This window comes from Strix uralensis, chromosome 7 (genome assembly GCF_047716275.1).
Source record: "Strix uralensis isolate ZFMK-TIS-50842 chromosome 7, bStrUra1, whole genome shotgun sequence".
Taxonomy (NCBI): domain Eukaryota; kingdom Metazoa; phylum Chordata; class Aves; order Strigiformes; family Strigidae; genus Strix; species Strix uralensis.
The window spans coordinates 16,881,296-16,904,341 of record NC_133978.1 but is presented as its reverse complement, the minus strand read 5'-3'; the positions used below and the strand labels follow the sequence as shown (position 1 = coordinate 16,904,341).

General features: G+C 35.7%; 1 protein-coding gene across 19 annotated transcripts in view; it reads right to left on the bottom strand.

Annotated features, from left to right (window-relative positions):
* Nucleotides 1–23,046, bottom strand: part of KCNMA1 (potassium calcium-activated channel subfamily M alpha 1) — a 514,017-nt gene that overhangs the window by 84,863 nt on the left and 406,108 nt on the right. For 2 of the 19 annotated variants that reach the window (XM_074874565.1, XM_074874566.1), the window contains exon 19: nt 15,358–15,531. The exons of 16 other annotated variants lie outside the window; for them this stretch is intronic. In XM_074874565.1, coding sequence (XP_074730666.1) covers nt 15,358–15,531 — 174 coding nt within the window. Of the gene's footprint in view, nt 1–15,357; nt 15,532–21,448; nt 21,458–23,046 lie in introns of all 19 variants that reach the window. One more of the 19 variants, XM_074874567.1, reaches the window with a different exon arrangement.

Here is a 23,046-nt window from a genome sequence, read left to right as displayed (position 1 = left end):
CGTCTAGCAGAAGCAAAGTACAAAAGGATCGCTCAAAGCCACACGTTAACTTTTTAATAGACTACCTGATGATCCCATGGCTACAAACTGAGGACTGGGAATCTCTTGACTGGGATTTAGTTCTACCACTGATCTGTTACACAGCCTTGGTTTGCTCACTTGCAGTTAATTGCTTTTTAATCGAGTTCCTTACTTAGAGCTCTTGCTAAGACTCAAGTGACCAAATTAACTGAAAATGTGGCTGTTATTCACTAATTTTCTCAGACCTAAGTATAAGATGGTGAGGTTGCTATCGCTGTTTGAAAAGTACACTTGGAATACATTCTGTAAAAACATACCACATGTATATGTGATAAGAGTAAATTCTTATTACAGTGTTTTTGTTTTTAGATATGAAAGTGTATCTCTTTAACACCAAGTAACTGTAACATCTTTTTTATTTCTATGTTTCTATTGTTGTCATAGACTATCCTTGTCTCAATACACAGGAATCCAAAGTCTATTGTCCTTTGTCCTATTGCCTCAGAGAGGATTTTGACACCAACTGTAAGGGACACAGAGGGAGCACCAGTGAGGGTAGACTGCAGTTATGTAGTTCTGCCAAACTGTAAGAGGAATCTCTCTTGTTTTTACAAAGTAAAGAAAGTTTTCCCTTTGTGATTCAAAGCACTCACAATCTGATCAGTCCCTGCTAAAACCAGTGAAGTTCTCTATGTGGACAAAAAACAAGCTCCCACTGAAATAAATAAATTTTGAAAGGCCACTCACCATTGTACCTATGAACACTTTGCTGTTTACACTCCTTCAGCTCCATTAAATTCAGTGGGAAAATATACAGTACCTAGAAGTAACTAAAGGAAAAAGTAAGCACAGGAGTCCTTGGTGATTGCTCTGCTCCTTGGGATTAGAAATCTTGTATTTACTGCTCAGATTGTGCTCCTCAGGAAGAGTATTTAAGTGCACAGCAAAGGGATAGCTATATGCTGACTTCTTTGGAGCAGGACTCCACAAATTTCAGCTAGGTCTTGCTGCAACTGTTTCCCTCCTGAGAACATTACGAAGTGTAGATTTCATCCTGCAGAAATCTAATTAGAATTATTAATTTGTTTTCCAGTTCAATGTGCCAATTTATCTCAACAACTTAAAAATACCCATTTCCAGTGTAATTCCAACCTGCATATCCTGAAATTTTAAACTGGAATAACCTTTTCTCTACACTGCTCATGAAAAGTTTAAAAATAAATTTGTAATGAAGGTTTTTTCATTAACACATTTCCTGAAGAAGACATACTAGGTCCCTGCACCCATTTCCCTTCCAGTACAGCACTGTTCAGTAAAGAAGAGATTTTCATAATATAAGTATAGAACTTCTTATAAATCTAGAGGACTGTATTCTTAAATTCTAAGATTATTTTTTAATTCTTCCTCTGCTCCCCAGTGAGTTGTCTTACTTCTGAAACACACTATTTAGAAGATATTGCTCATTTTGGGTTTTTTTTACTAGGTGGTTAACATGCCACCAATAAATTGGATTTTGTTTTTACTTTTTAAACTTCTCTACCATTGAATTTCTTTCCCCTTTTCACTGTTGTTTACCCTTGTACAAAAGGGTGTAGAAGTGTCTGTGTCTCTGAACATGAAGAATTGAAATCTTGACATTTAACTCTGGCTTTCTTATTGTCAGTCTTATCTGGCTTTCATCCACATCAGTGGAAAATCTTCCATTTATTAAATGTTAATAGGACCAGGCTCAGTGATCCCCAATACTCTTTCAGGTTCAGCTGTAATATTCCTTTGGGATGGAGGTCTTCATACAACTGTTACCTGTGAGGTCATAATACCATTTTCATATGTAAACTGAATATAAAATGCTGTGCATGTTTACATACACGCTAGTTTTATATACAAGTGCTTAGACTGTATATACTTATTTGGAAACACTTCTATACAATTAAAACATGCCATCTGAAATATTAGAAGTTGGGTGGGTTTTTTTAAATAAAATTGTTTCCTCACAAAAGTAATACATAAAGTTGTTCTTGGAGGCTTTTCAGTCACTACTTATTTCTAAGCCAGCACCACCACCTGCTGGTTACATGGAGTTTCAAGCCTCAGTGCTCTTTTTCTGTCTTCAAATCTATGTGTAAGTATAGAACAGTGTTTCTCAGTTGCTCTTATACACAGAAATGTTATTGCCAGAAGACAGATTTTTAGCACATTGGTTGCAGTTTAACAATACTCTATTACCCGAAGTATGGCTTTCATAAAAGCAGGGAATGGTAATTGCTGACAAACCAATTCTCTTATGCAAAGTACTGTATGTCACAGGGTAAACATACAAATTAATCAAATAGATTGAACTTGTTGTATTAAAGAGACTATTGTTACATATGCTGGTTTTATTACTTATAGATATACAGTTAAATACACTTCACGACACTAAGAAATCAGTATAATTTTTTTCTAAGTGGTCCCTACTTTATTGAGTCCTACAACGTACTCCATTCTTGCAAAGATGTTTTTCTCTGAACAAACGAATCCAAAAAACCAATATTACCTGATAAATATACTAATATAAAAACCAACCAAGATACAAATAACTAAGACTATATCTACATAATAATAGCAAAACCAGCAATAGCAGAAATGAAGATGGAATATAATTCATTGCTATGGAAAATTAGGGAAGTATAGCACATTATTTCTAGGTAAACAAAGGGAAACCAAAAAAAGTTAACACAATAATAATAATAATTAAAAAAAGAAAGAAATGGAAATGCGATGTCTATCTTTGACTGTATCTGCAAAAGAACCCACAAAAAAATTAATACATTTCTGTCAAAGTATGCAGTAGTTTGGCTGAAATAGATTGCTATGGGGAAGTAAGGGCTGGCAATTTTGTAAGGGTGGAAAATAAATCATAAAGCTAAGAAATCCAGTGGTGATAAATAATAACAATGTCACTTACAATAGTGTTTTGATCTCTAACAGAAAGAGTACTCCAAAGGATGGATGTATTTAGCAACGGTCATATTTTTCAAATAAAACGTAAATAGGATCAAAATACCTCCATACAAAATAAAAAAAATTACTGTTATAAATTCCTTATGATTATTTCTCTAATATACAAAAATACTGCACTTGTAACACTGAAATACATGCAGCTGTTAGGGTTGAACTATTCAGAATTATTGTGAGAAGGAAATGCATGTCATCTCACATTCACTTCATGTGAAACAAACTATAACAATATAAAAGTATGCAGACTAACAACCAAGAAAGCAAGCAAATAATACTGAATCTACCAAACTAAATTGATAGCCAGCTTAAAAAAAAAAAAATGTTTTTTCCTTTTATTTTTCACTTTGTTACTAAACCTACACAGATACGTCAAGCTTTCTTAGTTCATGACAAGGATCAGGCAGATCACCCAAAGAAATCACAGCCCATGATGAGGAAGAGCTTTAGAAAGAAAATTTCTTTAAAGGTAAATGCATTGTACCAAGTACTTCTGGTTTCATTACCAAACCCTGATGAGAATATGGACATTACCAGAGAAAGTGAAGGTAGCCTAACAGCAGTACCCTCACTGTTAGTACACAATGCACTGAAACAAGAGCAGAGGAAAGAAGGCAATGGAGAATTTTTGCGAGAGGATTGTCAAAGTGTTGAATTAGCCACTTGGGTTGCTTAGCTATGTCCTGCAGAACGCTTGGTGTGCTCAGTGTTATACCAGGGAAATACTTATACTCTTGTGTATAAAATTAAATACAGATGATGTTCATTTTCAAAGCAGGTAGCATGATAAGGAGGAAAGAAGACTGATAAAAAAAAAAAAAAAAAGAAAGAAAATTCTGCAGGAAACCACGGAACTGCCAGAATTTGTTATAATTATCAAATATCACACCAATTTCACAACAAAGCCCACAATCACCTGGAGCAGGAAGAACTCTCTCCAACAAAGAGAAAATTGATATAGATTTCATAAGATTTTCAGGTCAGTTACTACCCTGAAAGTAACTATATGAACTACAAATGCCACAGGATGTCAATATATTTGGAAATAGTGTTGCTGCCAGATGTTTTGAGAGTCAGATACTGAAAGCATCCAGAAATCCAGTGCTCAGGGGACACTGACAGCTGTCAAGAAAGTCATCTTCCAAAAGCAAATTGCTTGGAGCTCTACTTCTGAGGATTTTATTTTGTCCTGCTTGAGGAGAAAGAAGAGGGCAGACAAAAGACTCATATGCTAAAGGCAGATTAAAAACAAATGCGTATTTTGGCTTATTTTATATTCCTCATGGGCAGAACTTAAGGATACTGCTGAGGAAATCTGTGGGACCCAAGGGACAACTTCAGGGTATTTCTTGAGGAGTATTTGGGGCTTGAGTATTGAGGCTGAATATATAAGCCTAAAGATAGAATTCTAGCATTCCCTCAAGCTACAATTTTAGATGCAAACCAAGAGCTTAGCTACCTATTTAGCAGGAGAAATACCAGTAAAACTGTGGATGAATGAGCTGCAGCATTCAGAGATTAGATCAGCCAATCAAAAAGACCATTAAAGCTTGATCAGCTACTAGACACAATAACACTAGAAATCCTGAATCGAAAAACAGAGTATGCATTTTCATTCAAGTAGGAGATAGAAAAGGAAGAAAGAAAAATAAAAGTTCCACAGATCATGCTATAATAAAAATAATGTGGTGGTGATCACAGGGGAGATCTGAAACAAAAATTAAAATAAATCCATGCTTGAAAAGAGGCAAATTTAGGTGTAGGGAGTTCTAAGAATGGCAGAATTATACAGTAATCGCATACTGAAGTGTACAGATATGGCACAGAACTCATACTACATAAACCAACACACAGAAGGATCTGGTGCCAATGGGTTAAAATAATGCCAGTTCCTGCTCTCACAGAATTTCAGACTGACATAATATCAGACCAATTTAGACTATGCAATCACAGATCCTTGGCTTGAATCTTCCCTGTCACTGAAAACTGTGTGCTCATTTGCTTCTCTTCCAAATATAACCAAAGTCTTTTGCTGAGTCATATACCTCTCTAAAGTCTAAGATGCCTGTAAATTGGACTGCTTGTATGGAAGGATCCTGTCAAATAGCTAGGATTACATTACTGATTCCAGTCTCTGCAGATCCTTGCACTACAATTATCACCACAGAATTTGTGCTGAAACTAACATCTGTCCCAAATCTACTGTTCTCTTGTCTTTTCTCCTTTGAATAAAGAACTCAATAAGGTATATCTTGTTACCCAGGGCAGTGAGATCAAAATATACACAATGAAATTCTTATAGAGAGAGATATATAAATATTAGCTTTTTCCTTCGATAATTCTTCTACGGAACATGAGCTCTTGGTGCAAAATATACAGCTTTCAAGAACTATGGAAAAATTTAGATCTTTACCAAATGAAAACTGATTTAATTTTCAGCAGATTTTTTTAACATAAAATGAAACAAAAAATATATTTTCATGTCTCAATTTACACAAAATTTGTCAACAACTAAAATTCAATTTGAATAACACTCTGAAAATGTGCAATCTCACACAATAGGATAAATATTTTTCTGTGGAATATCAAAAGCAGTTCTAAGCATCCAAGAGTTAGTAAAATGTATTTTGCTATTTTGTTGCTTGCCCTGACATTAGAAAGCTTATTGGCTTTGTTCAGAACCAAGTAAAAGCAGTATTTCATGTCAAAAACAAGACAAGATGCAAGAATGGCTATGAGTCCAATTCTATTCGTGAGAAATATTAGCATGTTATCTGAAAATTTGGGAAATATTTCCCTTATGCTGTAAAGGACACCATGTAGTGCAAGTCAGAAAAGTACATCCTGTTCTATTCAGTGGGGTATCTCACTTCACCCTTCTGCTACCTCATCATGTGAATTATATTCATTTTCACACCCTGCAATTCTAAATAAATACAGTATTGCTTCTTTGCTGACATCCATCTTGTGACTGACTGATCACAGAGAACCTGACAGTCCTGTTTTGGTAGATCAGGAATAAATCTAATGAAGATAAAGCAAGAATAAAAAAATCACTGGGCAAATGCCTGTTAATGAAACATGCTATCAGTTTGCAACCATGGATTCTACCTCATGTTACTCATGGAACAGAAATAAGCATCATCTCTACATAAGGCTCAAAACTTGTAATTGGTTTTATTCTTTGCTAGAAGAATCTTAGTTCTATTGGCTGATGAAAATTTATCAGCTAGGCAGATGTTTATCTTGACTTCTAAGTTGTTGTCCATATGTCACAACTTCTATTTTTACTAAAAGTCCAAGCAATATGTCCCATATGGGACCATGTAAATACTATAGAAGAGCGGCTAGTTGTAGAATAAACCATCTAAATTGCTAGATGGTACACCTGCTAGTCCATTCTGACAAGAGTCTGTTCAAGAACAGAACCTCCATTTCTTGTTGCCAGTCTTCCTCCATATCATAACTATGGTGATGTAAAATCACTCTCCATATTGTCAGAGATGCCGTGTCAGACAACACATAACACCACTGAGTTGGAGTGAAGATAATGTCACGAACATGGGAATGGAGAAAGCAACATGCTTAGTGCAAGCAAAATATTTTATGCAAGAATGAATACAGGAAATTGCATGACAAAAATCAAAGACACTATAATGATTTTTTGGATTTCCTTCAGCAGTTCTTAACAGTAAACAAGGTTTGCATTCCAATTAAAGTTCAGAAGCAACTAAAAACTGCAGATAATTTTTTTTTTTTCCAGAAATTTAAAAAGAGATCCTTCTCTGCTGATGCAGATAAACAGAAGTTATTCATGCCCTCTTAGACAGTATTCTATTTCAAAACCTCCTTAAATTAGACAAGAAGGCAGTTCTGGTAATTTCACCATTCTTTCTTTCTGTCATGTACCACATTTCACTTTCCTTTCCTCTTTGCCATGTATCTATGACCTCATTCAGCAAAGATCAGAAGACGTGAAAATTGGCCTCTGCAAGGGAATCACTATGTCAAAAGAACACCCAGGTTTATATTCAGTACTTCAAAATTTAAGGATCCCTAAGCACTTCTTAGCACAAAATGTAATATAATATATTAAGAATACAATTTTCTCAGTCTCGGGTGGAAAAAGAACTATAGTCATGTAGTAAGTCAGTGGCACAGTCAAGATTGGGATCTTTGCCTTGTGCCATTTTTGTTTCACATTTGCCTAGGTAGAATTTCCAGTCAAACTAAAACGTCCACCTGAATTTTTAACTAGATGATACTGGCCACATCTTACACAGTAATAATGCTTTTTCCACCCTTCCTTTTCTGAATAATTGTACTGTGCTAACAGGATTGGAGAAGTATCAGAGAAGCATGTGTGTGTGAGGTTTCCTAAAGTCATTTATAATAAGTGAATCACAGCAGTACAACATTCAGTAATATGTAAAGTATCACAAGGAAAGCTACATCACTGTATTAGAAAAAGGAATAGTAACAGAAGCTGGTAATTTCAAACAGTAAAAGTACAAGATCTGAACTTTAACCTATTTTAAAGTATATTATCAACATACTTAAGAACTTACATACTAAAGTAAATATATCTATGATTTCTTAAAAACAAATTAAAACTTACATTGCAGGATGGGTGCTTGCTTTGTGGCACTGTGAGAACCACATATGGAGTTACGTGACAACAATCTCCTCTTTTCATGTAGCACATAAAAAACTCATGAGGTTATGGATCCTGGCATATACAAATACCTGGAAAGTTTCTAGGTACTCTGTAGAAAATAAGATGACCCAGAAAAAATTGTCTTGCAAGTTGCCTCTGGCTTCCAGGCTGAACCACTCTGCTGGACCTACACTGAACTTGATAAAATCTGAAGATCTCTAGTTCTAAATCAATAGACTCTCCTAGCTTAGAGTAAGCATTAGGCTGGCTTCCTCTGGCTCCAGTTCTAGTAGTATGAATGACGTAGTATGTACATTAGTGGTCACACTAGAACTAATGTGACTACTTAACTGATTAAAGGTATGCATATATTAAATATGCGTGGGGTCTCAATGGAATAACCAGATGGTGGAAACACTGTGCTTGATTTTTTTCCTTCTTTCTCCTGTTTTTACATCAAAATACGTCAAAACCAATAATATTCCCATACATAATGTAAGCCAAGCACACTTTAACTTGGTTTGGAAGGCATTTATTCTAGAATAAACTGTATTCCACTTCATATGTTCATACTACATGGTGGTCTGCTATGTATTTCAATAAGCACCTCCTTCTATATATTACAATAACTTCAGATCACATGAAATGTAGAAGACCTAGGCTAGAGGACATCTTTTTCTATGAATCTGAAGGACAATATTCCATGTCAGTGAACATATTTTTCCCAGAGTTATGAAAGGAGCCAACCAATAAGGATACTGAATGAAAAAAAAAAAAAATACAAGGGTATGAGAAGTGCAGGCTTTATGAATCAACTCTTCATTTTAGTTTGGAAGCAATTTGAAAAGAACACAAATTACATGTCAAAATGTATCTGTGATTAGCATAAACTGATAGCTTTCTACTGTTATTGGTTCAATATTAATTTGAGACCTTGCCCAATAACATCAACACAATTAGCTAAGACTCAAAATGGCAATCAACTTGGGGGACCTATCCTGAAAGGTGGTACTAACAACTTCCCAGCATCAATGAGCTTCTCAATCCTGCAGCTGTTTTTAAAAGCTTTCTCCCAAAGGCACATTTAGGACTGAATTAAATGCAACTTTGACTTAATTAACGTTTTAAATGATAATGAGTACAATGTAGATTCAGAGACGGCATTTACATTGTGTTATAAAACTGATAAAAATTTAATAACTCTTTGTTAATAAGTTATGTCTCTCCAGACCCATAAAGCCTAAGGCAGTTGGTGCTGTAGTCTAGGGTCTAATCCAGGTTCTTAATGCAGGTGGTATAAGGAGGAAGGAGAGTGACTTGACACTTGACATTTGCTCTAAGCCTGCTCTGGATCAAGCCACTGCTTGTTCATAAATACTTTATTTCATATAGTAAAGGTCAGAATATGGGCTCAAGGCAGGGCTATGACAGAAATGCTCAAGCTGAAATCGAGCCAGCTCTGGCATCTGTCGCTTGAAATAGCTCAGAAACAGTAGAGAAGGAGACCTAACCGGCTAGCATCTGTCCCACACCAAGGAGGTAACAGGAAGAATCTGCTGCCTGGTGGTAAGAAACTGTCATGGTGAGTTTCATGACAACCAGCCACACTCAGGAACTAAAAATGCAAACATAATTTCCATGTCACCTTGCATAAGACCCTCTGCTAAATTCACTCCACAGGATGCAGACAGCATCTTTTCTAGCTTGTCCGCATCAAAGCAAGCCACTCACTAGTCTCTTCCCTGTGACCCTACTAAGAATCACTACTCAAGGTAAAGGCCTAAAGGTATTAAATGCAGACTTCTTGATCTCTCCCTCCCCCACCTTCCCAATTCTTGAAAAGATTTGCTGCTAAACTTAGCAGTGCTCCATCCCATGATGATGTGAGAGTTCATCTCCTTGTTACAGACATCACAAACTGGGAAGAGCTCTCTCTCATCAGTCTAGTGGTATATGCAGCAACATAAAACTCACCTGAAAAAGCATGTACTTCATTATTTATATTTTCTGGTCATGAGTAATGAGCCAGATTGTCTTACTTTTACCATTCTACCATCTGAAAAGGGACAGCTTGGTTTGGGGGGTTGTTTTGTTTTTCTTCTACTCTTGCATTTCTACATCTCACTATTCAACTATATGGCTCATATAAGAAGAAAGTTATATAATTTAGCAGCACTTATGTTCCATTAAAATATAGAACAGTAAAAGGGATTAATTTTTGAAGTGTTAAGAGTCGAACTACATACCTGAAATCACCTATTGTAAAATATTGTTTCATGTCACTTTTTCTCCCCCTCTGTAATGAATGTCATCTATTCAGTGTTTGAAAAGGAAATACAAAAGTCCCAGTGCATTCATACACATGAAAAAAAAAAAAGACGGAAAAGATACTTGGAGTCTTGGGAGGGCATATACCAGCCCACGCTGATCACTGCATCTCTCTCTATGTTAGCAATGCAGAAAAACATACAGTGCCATTAAGGAGAGTATCACCTGAAGGTCTGCACATCGAGAGCGAGAGAAAGGCAAACAAATCAAAAGGTTGATTCAATGAAACTACTGTTCCAGCAAGCAGTTCTTAAATGCTAGTTAAGACTGTGATTTGCATGTATTGAGACAATTCATCCTATCTTCTTTAGTGGAAACACCTTCACGCATCTTTTTACAATTGCCACAAGGAGAAGATGGAAAGAAAGTAGGTTAGCCAGAATTGCAAATATAAACTAAGCTTGAAAGTGGAAGAGTAGTTCAGAGATTTTCATTCTCAGAAAAGCAGATCTCATGGTGTCTGGCTTCTGATTTGCCAATACCACAGGCTATGGAGCTGGCTGCAAATACGGCAAATCTCTAGCATGTACGAGCATTGACTTCTTGTCAGTGGCTACACCATAAGAAACTCTATAGAACAGCACAGGAATTTCCCATATTGGTATTTTCTTTTTCAATTATTCCACTGTCTGGTTTTATATGCTTCAAAACTCCATTGGCCAGTTTTGGTAACAGTAGCTTTCTTGACAGTAGTTCATTCTGAGAAGGTGGTAGGGAAGGTAAGCTGGTGTTCTTCAGTACCCAGTAGCAACACAGACTACAGTAAGATGTACATGCCTTTTTTTGTTCTAGCTGTATTGGACTTGTATCTTAATTGAATTAGCCAAAATAGTATTTTCTCTGCAAAATTGAACACTAAAATATACACAACAGGTGTCCATTTTTACATTATTTTCAGTACTTTGAAAGGGGACACATGCAGTCTTGTAGAGGTATCTAGAAGAAACATCACAGCCATGACAATTTTCAAGAACACAATCCTGAATGCATGGAACTGATGTAACTGAAGTAAAAATCTGTCAACCCTAAAAGAAAGAATAATATTTGAAACTAGTTTTACATAAATCAATATACCACCCACAGTGTGTTTCACACGGTTATTATTTATATTCTCTGTGGGTTTGAATCAACAGGAATTTATTTGGCACTATGTCTCATTCTAATGTCCCATTTTTATTAATCTCATTTAAAAAAAACCCCAGGCAAAACAACATAATGCTATATCATTCTCCAGTATACAGAGGTGGGGTCATTCCATAGAAGTGAGCTGTAAAAAACATAATCTGATAATAATCACTTGCTTATGACCTTATGATGTCATCCCTGAGGGGCAACATCTGTCCTCCCTTTCTAAGCAGACCCGATCGCTTATTTACTTCTTCAATTTCTTCTTCCTCAAAGCATTAAAGGTGTGCTATTGGCTTTTTGTGCAGGACAAAGATGAGACCGTGTGACCACAGAGGGATCGGTGGGTTACATTAAAGAGGTGTTTTCCTTGACCTAACTTGTTAAACCACATTGTCAGACATAGCTTCAGCACAGTGTACCAACCTTGGTTCAACAGCTATCCTTATTCAAGCTACCCAAAATGTTCATCTAATCTTGCAGAATGCAATTTTAGGTCCTTTGAGAATGACTCAGCAGCTAACTTGTCTGTTCAACATAAACCACGTGATGGCACTAGAAGACCAGATAGAATATATGGTTCTAAACTGGGCTTGGCATACAGGTAGGTACATGCTTTGGCTACTTTCAAAACTTAAGCTTTCTCCAGCTTGTCTTAGCATGGTCTGTCCTTCCACATAAGACGGCTAGGAGTTTGGGCTGAACCCTGACTTAAAAATATAGTGATAATTAGTCTTGTCTTTTGTCTCTGTAGATCCCTGATATTCACCAAAGTCAAAGTCTTCACACAAACCTGTTCAGAACTATCAGAGCATGTCAAAGCATGTTTTCTCACAAGGTGAATTAGATATGCCTGGGCCTAGTATCAAGAATGCCCTTGGAATTTTAGTTTCCCATGGCAGTGGGCTCAGCGACAAGTTTAGAAAAGGTTTCCTTTTGGAACTTGAACTTTTGATGTCCCTGAGAAGCACAGCTGTATGGTGATACAGAAACACAGAAATCAAATGGTTCAGGTTAAGATTCTGTCTGTATCAATTAATCATTTGAATGGTACTCCCCAAGATTTGGCAGACCTAAGCAGAACATCACACTTATTAGTAACATAATTTCTTTGTATAAACCACGCCAGGTTTTCCAGTGGCTACGTGCCTCTCTTCACTCTAATTCACTTGGACCATTTGACTGCTGTTCATGTAACAATTTACCAAAAGCAGCTAAACCTGAAAAGGTGTAGACACACAAAAAAATTTAAATTCTATTTCATTATGTTTAGAAAGATCATATCCTTTTCTTTTTTCCCCAGACAACTGCCTATAAACTCAAAAGCTATTTTAATGTAATTATATTTAATCAAAATACGATTTTCATTTGCTAGAAGTACATGCAACAATATAATAGCAGAGAGACTTATTCACAGTGGAAAATACACTGTAAGTGTTACTTTCTCTACATATTATACACTTAGTATGCTAAATCCTGTATACATCATTGAATATGTAAACTGATATCTTCTACCTGACATCAGATTCTTACAAACAGTATTAATTCTTACAAAAGCTACTCATTGTTTCAAGAAGTTTAATACAATGGTCTGTGATTTTATTTACCTTGGAAAAAAGCCTGCTTTTATAAGCAAAAGTAAAAAAGAAAAAAAAAAGGAAAGAAAGAAATGCATTAAGCAATTGTAGAAGCAAACCAACCCAACTGGGGCACCATGACCAAAGCAAGCCCTGTAATAGTATAATGACCTTTAATGAGTGTCTGGGGAAACAATACAGTCCTAGCATAAAAGACAAAGGGCAAAACCCATCATGGCTCCACTGACGCTAATTCAAAATGATTTTCAGAACAACTAAAGAATGTAAGAGAGGTAATCTGATCCACCAATCTGACCTCACTTTGATTCTGGGGCCCTACTGCTGCCATTTCTAATTGTCAAACACTCTACATTTCACATCTGCTCATATTTAATGAAAAGCTGACTCTCACTGCCATTCTTTGAGTTAACTAGGTCTGTCAAGATGGGCATCATACGACCCCTGTGTACTGCAAAGAAAACACACTGATTTCTATTGAAGCCCTGCCAGTGAAATGTTGCATGTGTGTATATATATATATTTAATTGGAAAAGAAAGGCTTATGCTGCTTTGCAAAGAGTGTGAATTGGTATTGATTTTCCTACTTGTTATTAACAGCCAAAGGTGACTAGTCTCACAAGGGGAAGAGTGAGATCTCTTTTGATTTGATGGAGTGATGAAGAGGGGAAAAGGCCTTTGAAAGATAGGATGCTAAAAATCCTCAAAGCTGTCAATATCACTTATCCTTCAAAATATAACATAGATCTAATGTGTTTCCCAAAATTATTGTTTTTTTGGTGGAAATACCACCATTATTGTAGAGGTTTTTGGCTCAGGAGGCAACACAATCAAAAATGTTTACTTTATCTGCCTCTGTAGAGTCTTAAGTGAACTTGAAAGTTACAGTAAACCTACAAATTATGTTTTTTCTTTCCTTGCCAAACAGTGTTAATGGCAGAAATTTTACCCATTTGTGGGGGACATATTAATTTAGCCTGGTCTGGTTGCTGTTAACACCAGCACCAGGACTCAAGCACATATTCTCTGTGCTAGTCTGTATCAATGCAAACTATACCAGGCACTGTGTTATTGAGGCTGTTGGCTGTGTAAGTAACACTGCCTACAGTAATTCTCAATCCAGGAAGGTTTCTTGCTCACTTCTCTCAACAAATACGTTTTGCTGTGTTTTACTCTGATAAAGGTCTCTTTAAAGGATAAAAACTCCTGTAACTTAGAATAGAACTTAAAACTGGCAACCATCTCCCCTGAGGTGATGCATGAGTTGCAACCAAGTAGATAAAAAGGACATTCAGAGTGCTTATAGACCTATACGGAGAAAAGATTTCTGTTAAAATCTCTAAGAAATCCTGTTAGAATCAGTTTAATTGGCAGAGTCTTCAGAGAAAAAATGCTAACAAACATCGTATTGTTGTCATATACTCCACATTTGTGTCTGGAAAAATAGTTCAAACGTCAAAATAGTTAAAGAAAGTCATTCACCACTTGGACTATATATTGCAATACACATATGGTACCAAAAGGCAACCAGATGCATAATCTAGTAACTACATTATAATCTTAGTAGTGGAATGCATTTTTATCTAGGATGACTTGTAATGTAAAGCGGACATGCTTCCTGATCAAAATTCCTAGTACTCCTTATAGATCTATCTGAATAATTTTATAGTTTTTCTTTGCCATTTGGGTGGGGAAGGGAAAACAGTTCCTGTCCCAAGACATAGTTTTGCCTGTTATGGATGTCTAAAGGGGATAAGAAAATGAAGAAAAAAAAAATCACCATTTTATTTAACAATCTTCCTCAATTGTTGACATCCCACTGATAAAGCAAGCTTTGGAATCCCTACCGTTGGCCCAAAGAATTAATGGCTATGCAGAATTTTTCTAAGTTCTCTGTCTTCTTGCTCTCAACGCTCATCTTTCAAAAGAGCTCTTGGGGTATATTCCAAAATGATACTGTCCTATGGGACAGATTCTACAGTTAATTTCAAAAAGTTTGCATCAGGAAGTTTGCACCAGGCTAGCCCTTCTAGAAAGGCACTACAAAAAGTACAACCATTTTTATTTTCTGCAGTTTCAGTATTAGATGGAAAGTCCTGTCTAATTGTGAATGAAGGGCTACAAACAAAACTAAAGATAATAACGGTAACAGTACAGAACAGAATGCCAGCCACTACGGTTCAGGTACTAAGTTGTATCCTGTATATTTATTCACTGCCTATTGCATGCTGCTCTAGTGCTAGCACTATTAAAGCTGTCTGCTTAGCACCAGTCATAGATTTAGACAAAGGCCTGTTCCTCCAGTGAAGTACTTCTTGTTTAATTAATGACAATTTATATTGTATGAATTAAATAAAAAAGATGTCACCAAACTGCACTACTACGGTCTTGCATGCTATTGCAAGAGCATGCTTCATAAAGAGCACACAAAGCAAAATAATGAATTACATTTTTCATATTAAAAATAAATTAAAACAGAAATATAAATACAGAGCTGTATTAAAATTTGGGTTTGACTTTTTAAAAAAGCATCAGCCCAGTAAAACTCACAGAACTACAATGTACGACACAAGACGGGGATGATACCACAGACACCACAGACATGGAACAGCATGTGTTGGTGTTAAAACTTACAGGCACGTAAACTGGTGGAGCAATCATTAACAGAGACAGAAGAAAGTGGGAAGGCTCTCTCAAGGGTGTCCATGTTACTATGTACACTGCCTGACATGCAAGAGCAGTCACGCTCAGAGCGTCCGCAATCAAAACAACATGCCAGTTTCATTCTCTTGTAGATGGACATCTTGGCTATAACCATGTGTTGGATGGGAGGAGAGGAAGAGCAGCAGGTTAATGGCAAGGTTATATATATAACAAGGCAGCTGGAAGGTAATTTAAGGGATTTAATACAGGCCTTAGTTTATGTTAACAGTCTTGACCCAGGAAAAAAAATGCAATGAGATTATTGATAACACTTTGGCTGTACATTAAAAGTAGGGCAAAAGATAAATTGCTCTTTATTTCTATTCAGTCTTATAGGGTGACCGCAGACATGGGGAAGAATTACTGTTTACAGTCAAGTGTTTGGATCAAAAAAGAACATAGTAAAAGCAGAGAATCCTAAGAATATATTTTTCCCTTGGCACAATTAATACTACTGGGATAAAATGAAAAGAAAAATCTAAAGTTGCTAATCCATTAGATATTTTTGGCCCATCCTGCTTCCTGTAAAAATCAAAGACTTTTATATATCTCTATATATATGTATGTATACACTCACAGAAACACACATACACATATATTCTTACATACGCACACTCACACACACATATACATTATACACATACATACATATATATACGTATATATAAATATATTTATTCTTAAACATATGCTAAGAATTTCTTTGTATTAAACTGTGCCAGGGAACTCCTTTAATGCAATAAATTACACATTATTAAAGAGTTACAAGATGTTAATAAAATTTTCTGAAAAATTTACTTCATTTACATTGTATCTTCAGGAATTCAAATTAATTCTTGACAGAATACCAAAATTTGCCCATATAAGAGACACAACTAATAATGGTAAATATGCTTGACATTAAAATCAGTTCACAAATAAGGCATCACCAAAAGCACACAGAGCATTGGTCCACTGAAACATGTTGAACCAATCATTGGCATGTTTTCTGCTCTGGATTTAAAGGTAGATCAAGAATCTAATAACTGAATGTACAATTAGGGGCTAATTCCAAAAGGAATGCCATAGTAGAATAGAATATCATATCCTTTAGACATCTGAATGTCCTTGTTATATATTTATAGAAATACACAGCATCCTATTTTATAAATACATGTGTAATTACCATTGTGCAATTTTGTATGTTACCTGAATCACAGTATGTTTAAGTCTGAAGAAATGCAAAGGCAACTTAGATTGTTTCACATGCTGCACTGAACCAACACTTTTGGTAATGGTTTAGATTGAACTGACTCAATTATACTAAAAACAAAACAGAACACTGACAGGCAAAAACAAAACCTTAAAAGCAAATGCAGAAAAAAGGTAATGTTTCTCTGGCCTGTACCTTCCATTTAGGATGTCTTTTTTGCATTATGGTAATGACATTAAATTTAAAATAATTTATCTTTTTTTTTTTTTTTTTTCCCAGTTTCTTAATGCCACAGTCACCAGGGAAGAGGGATAGAAATCACTCAAATGGGTCAAGTCCTGTTCTAAGGCCTTGATGACTTGCCATACAGTATACTTGTCAAGCAAGGGTAACATTATGATTGTGGAAAACAGGCATTGAGGGAGATGAATGAGTGATCTCTTCAGCAGCGACTCCATTCCTCTAAAACTTTGCTTACATGACTAATGCCATGTTCTTTTAGCATCCTAGTAGAGTTATCTTACAGCTGTTCAGAAAGTCATCATGCAGCATCAGGCTTGTTCATTGCATGGTACATCATTCCTCAGAGCTTGGCTTTTAGTAAGAAGGTTTCCACTGCAGCTTTTGATGCATACACATTCAAACTACACAGAAAATTCAAAACAGCATTTGTTTTCCCATGGTTTCTCTCTGTCTAACTCTTCCCAACACATTCTTTGAAATTGAAAAGTTGGGCAGAAAAAGAAAAGTGAAATATGTTACCAAAAATGTGGAAGTCTTTCCATTACGTCTATTTTATTATTTTCACTTAAGGAAATGAAAGAAAAATAAAGGGCATTTGTGAGACACACTAACAGTAGGTGAGGTAAAAGGCAGGCCCATTTTGTTTTAATTATAGCTGTTTTGAAGAACTTTTTCTAATCAAATGCTGTAGCAAAACACATTGCTCAGAAATTCTCAACTGCTATGTCATTGGTTAGTAACAGTCCCTGGTTTTCATTTACTTGCAGACATGTCTTGTCAACAGTGAATAATAGGATAGGACACATCTATGAAAATTAAAAGAAATCATCCTTAAGAGCAAAGAGGGTTGGGGAGGAAAACTTTTTGTACCATTTTCATCGGACTTAACCAATGAAGTGGGAAATTTAAGCCCTTCTCTTCAAGAGGGGAAGGACTCCATGGTGCTTCTCAAAAGCAATACCCTTTCAGGGACTGTTTTTAACTATTATTATCAGTTGTTCTGGAAATCATGCATCATTTTAATATTTCACATCATTAACATGCAGGAAACAGGCTTGGACCTGGAAATATAAGTAGCAGAAAGGACTCGCTATAAGGGTTTCAACCAGTATATAAGCTACTGCATATCAGAGCAATACATTTTGGAAAGAAAACATGCTGTTACTCTTCATTCCTTTTATACAGTCATTGTTACATTCATACCAAATACAATACTTCTTTTCTTTTAAATAAAACAAAACATGGATTATTAGTAGGGATGACTAGTGACAAGATCAAAGACAAGACAGAAATTATTTTAAATGGTTCAGCCACACACATTTCCTACAAAACTTCCATAAACATTAACAAAAAATGGGAATCATCAGAGAGACAGGGGGACCTTAAGAACAGCCTCTGGGTGGGTGATAATTTCATTTGACACCTGTAGCACCTGCATAAGAATCAACTCATTTCTATTCATAGAAATGTTATGGATGTTGAATAGAACTGTTATTTGCAACTAGTGAAAATGTAAGTTGGGACATAAAGGAAATTACTTCCCTATTTTCAACTGAATAATAAATGGACAAAAAGGAAGAACAGATCCTTCTACTTAGTATGATGACAATACCACAGCATTTGTAAAACGAATTAGTAAAAATATCAGGGGAAGTTATCCTGGACACGGAAATCAGACTATTTAAATAATTTACTGACAAAACAAGGCATATATGAACTCATAATTTTCTGATTTGTGAGAGCAAAAAGAAAGCAAAATTTCTCTCAATTATTTATAAAGTAAATAAATACTTTTAAAAACTTTTTTTGTTACAATTTTTCTCAGAAGGCAATAGCCTTCCATTCTAACAAGGAATGTGCCTTAGATGTCTAAGCTTCTAGCAGTACCTTGCTTTCTGATCTCAAAAACTCAGAAAGTCCAGTCAAAATTTCTATATTGTCTGGATCTGAGGTGTTACTTAGAGTTCACAAACAGTAATGGGAAATATTTCCAGCTGCAAAAATAAGCAAAGGAAACTGCAGATTATTCTCTACCTAAGATGTCAAGGAACAGCTTTTAAAGCAAGCAGAACAAAGTACCCCTTCATCTTTGCTGATTTTTTTTTTTTATTTTTTTTTTTTTTTAAACATACAGGCTACCCAATCCTCGTATTCCACCCATGTAGTAATTTTCCTTGTGACCTCAACGGTAACAAAAAGTGGATCTACGAGGACATCTAGTGGATCTCTCTGAGATAACAGCTGGTTAAGAACTGGAGGTTTCTTGACCAGCAAATGGTAAAAAAAGGTCCCACTACACTTAAGAATTGAAATGCATGCAGTGACATTTCAATTCATCAAGTTCTCACGATCCACACTATGAGTAAAATAAGAGCAGCATTAAAGGACGACCAAAGTGATTTGATCGCCTTTTAACATTGCTGGTTAGCATCATGAGACTGAAATATTGAAAGGACTTCCCCCAGAACAATTTCAGTTTCCTGAAAAATACAGCAGCATATCTTAAACTGTTTGTGAGAATTTATTTTCTCTTCAGACAACAGGCAAAGGTATCTCTCCATTATTTAATTTTTACAGAACAACTTCAAGACCACCAAGTCAGCTTGTTCACTATCTTGCAATTTTTGCAATCAAAGACAATTGGTCAGTTTGCTGTAATTCAGATGGTGCTGTTCTTTGCCAAAACTGTAGACACAGCAGGTGACCTGAGTGGACATTTTGCCCTATTTTATTAGCTATAAGAATGACTCACAGGTTGTAAAGTAATGGCACATTTATAGACCAATTCATTTTAATTTACAGTTTGATCATGACCTTTCCTTCATTACCTTAAAGAAGACTCTCAGCCAGTGTACTCTCAAAGCTAACTGCATTTCTGAACAAACCGAAGCTATTGGGAAAATGGAAAAAAACAAGTCAAAGCTATTTTCTTTTTTAATATTTTTTAATACTCTCTTAGCATGAAGAGCTCTTTTGTTTATTTATTACTATTTAAACTAATATCTCTGGTCCAGAAAGGCCCCAACATAGAAACATATTTTAAATAAATACATTGCTTCAAATAAAGCCAAATTACTTCTAGTATTTTGCCTCAAAGTCAATAGGATTCATAATTTTATCCATAGAAATTAGTTTTTCTGGTTTATTAGTAAGTACTGATTCTTATCATGCTGACCTGTTTCACAATCTGCTTTTCTGTGCTGCCCCATCTTTCTGCTACATCATTCTATTGGCTGAAAATAGATCTTTGGAGAAATTTCGGTTCTCTGAATGCTTTCTACCACAACAGGATCTCCATCCTTCAGTGCAGTTTGCATAAGATAAATAGTAAATAATGATAATCATAATGAAGGCTATCACAATTCTAAGATGACTAGCACTTTATCATGTGACTCCAGGAGTGTCAACTTTTCCTTGATTCTTTGCAAGATGCTGTGGTGTGTACAGCTGAGAGGGGAAAACGTATCTCAATCCTGACTAAGACCTGAAGTGTTATCACACAATAAATTCAGAACATCTGGTGAAATGTTGAAAAAGTCACATATCCTCACTTATTTAGAATAGCTGCAGTTATTCAGCATGGTTAGGAGCCTCAATCTGGTACAGTAATGCCTCACTTCAGCTACAAAATATCTGATCCCTCTTACTGTTTGAAAGAACAAGCCCATACAATTCCAACACTGCCCTATAAGCAGTACATTTGTTTGCAGTGCTTGTATTTCTAAGCAGAAAATTCTTTCCATGTCCCAAATGCTGTGTTTATTTACATTATCACGACTGTACACACTAAAAGTGGCTGATGAGCCTTCAGAGATTCCATACACTTTAAAGTAGTATGACTGAGATTGACATGAAATGGTCTATAAAGTTCATATTCTATATATAATAATAATGTAAAACTTTACAGCTTAGGTCCTGAAAAGTCAGCGTGGCTCTACTCATGTAATTGATTTCAAAATAAGCAAGCTGGGGAAAATAATCACTGTAGCTTGTTTCCTGTTGAAGATATCTGTAGGTTTATACATTAAAAACACATTTAACTCATTGTCTGGTTTTCCCCCCATCTTTTTTTTTTTTTCTTTTTTTTTTTTGCTGATGGGGAGAAAGGAGTTAGATAAGGACAGTAAAAGACTGCTGTGTTACTCTTTGTGTCAGGTATGCAATGGAAAAGAGAAAGTAGAAAAAAAATTGAACACCGGTCTGACAATTAATTGTGCTTAACCAGGCAAACAGTGCTATAGTGGTAATTACCCCAGCCTAACTACTACCCCTATAAATTCATGAGATATCTCTAGAATCATTTCAAGGAAATGCTATTGCCAAGATCTCATTTTCAAATAGGAATTAAAAAAACACGGTTGTGGAAAAAAAGGGCCAAAAAGGTGGAAGAGGGGAAAACTGCTGTATTTTCTTCAACGTCACCCTAATCTCCATGGGTGTAAACGATGAGAAACTTGTGGGTATGACGTCACTGCTACATGCAACATAAATAAAGAAAAGAACCAAAATACTGAACAAAAATACTCTCTGCTAGAGAAAGACAGGTTGGACCGCACTCTGGGCTACAGGGAACCCATTTTTACTCACAATAGATCACTATCAGTGTGCAGTTAAAATATAGTAGGGGCCGTGTTCCAAGGCAGCAAGAGGAAAAATAAATCAAAAGTTTGTCAATTGTCATAGATTACAAGAAATTCCTTCAAACACATCAATGTACACATGATATGTCCCCTCTGGGGTTCAACCCCCACCATTCACAGCAAGCACTGTCACTGGAAAAAATATATAGAGAATTAGACCATAGCTGTTGCACAAAATGAAAGAAACAGGAAGAGTAGGTCATCCAGTTTTGAGATTTCATCCCAATGTGGCTGCATTTTATATAAATATATACATGTATTTGGCCCCTTGCTGCAAAAACTACAGTTAAATAGAACAGGAAAGAGATTGAAACATTAAAAAAAATATTAACAATCTGTGAATAAAATTTCCACACAAGCATTTCTCTGGCCAATGTGACATCAGCATTCATATGTTATTCAGGGAGTGGGATGGGTAAAGAGAAAGGGATGGCAAAGAAACTGCAAAAGGAAAGCGAGGTTACTTTAATTATTCCTAGCCTTGTGGAAACATACTGATCTGTCCTGAATTATTAATATTAGGCCTAACAGATTTGGACAAATGGCTATGTAGGTCAGACTCAGGTTTAGACCCCAACAATACCACAAGCTAATGTTCAGACAGTATCTAAATTGATGTGCAACCTCAGATGCATTATTAAAAAATGTGGTTTTCAAGTGTCACAAGAAGCTGTATTAATTAATGCCATCATATTTAAGTTTTCCATGTAAAGATATTCTTTCACATATAATTCACCTGAATGTGTCAATATTTTTACATACAACCTTTAATTTCATCTTACACATTTTCTGCATTCAGCTGCCTCTAATTGCTATGTTACTTGCTAATTAAAATACATATTTATCATATAGGACTACATATACATATGTGAGACTACTTGCAGTGTCTTTGAAACTCAAAATGACATATTAGCTGTTGACAGATCAGTTGAGAGTTTCCTAATTCAATAGGGAAAGAGTTTCCTTAATTTATGTTTTGTTTTAGTTAAACTGCATTTTTAAGACCAAAGATTTGTGTAGCTTACAGATGGATAACATAGTTAAGATTTTTCAAAAGTGATTAGTGATTTGAAAGCTAAAGCTAAGACATTTTATGTGAATAATAGACTGCACTAAAGACTTACCTTTAAAACCAAAAATCAGGTCCCATAAAAGGGATCTCAACATTGTCATCAAAATTTGAGAGACCAAAAATCACTAATTACTGTTGAAATTTTTCATTTCAGTTTTTTTGCTGATTGACAGAACTTTAAAAGCAAAGCAGTTATTATTCCTAATAGTTGTGAGCATGCTCTTCAGTGGAAGCTGTTCTCAGCTGTACTGAGAGCTGCCAGCTATCATGGTATCTGTGACTATATGTGTGTGTATGTAGGAAAGGAGAGGTGAGAGAGCAGATGGGGGGAGAGGGAGAGGGAAAACAATGAAAGCAAAATTTAAGAGTTTATTCTCACTGACCATTTTTTTTTTCTTTTTCACCTGACTCAGAGGATTCCCGTCTTAGTATTCCGTGCTCACTGCAGCAGCTCTGACAGCCACCTCCTTATG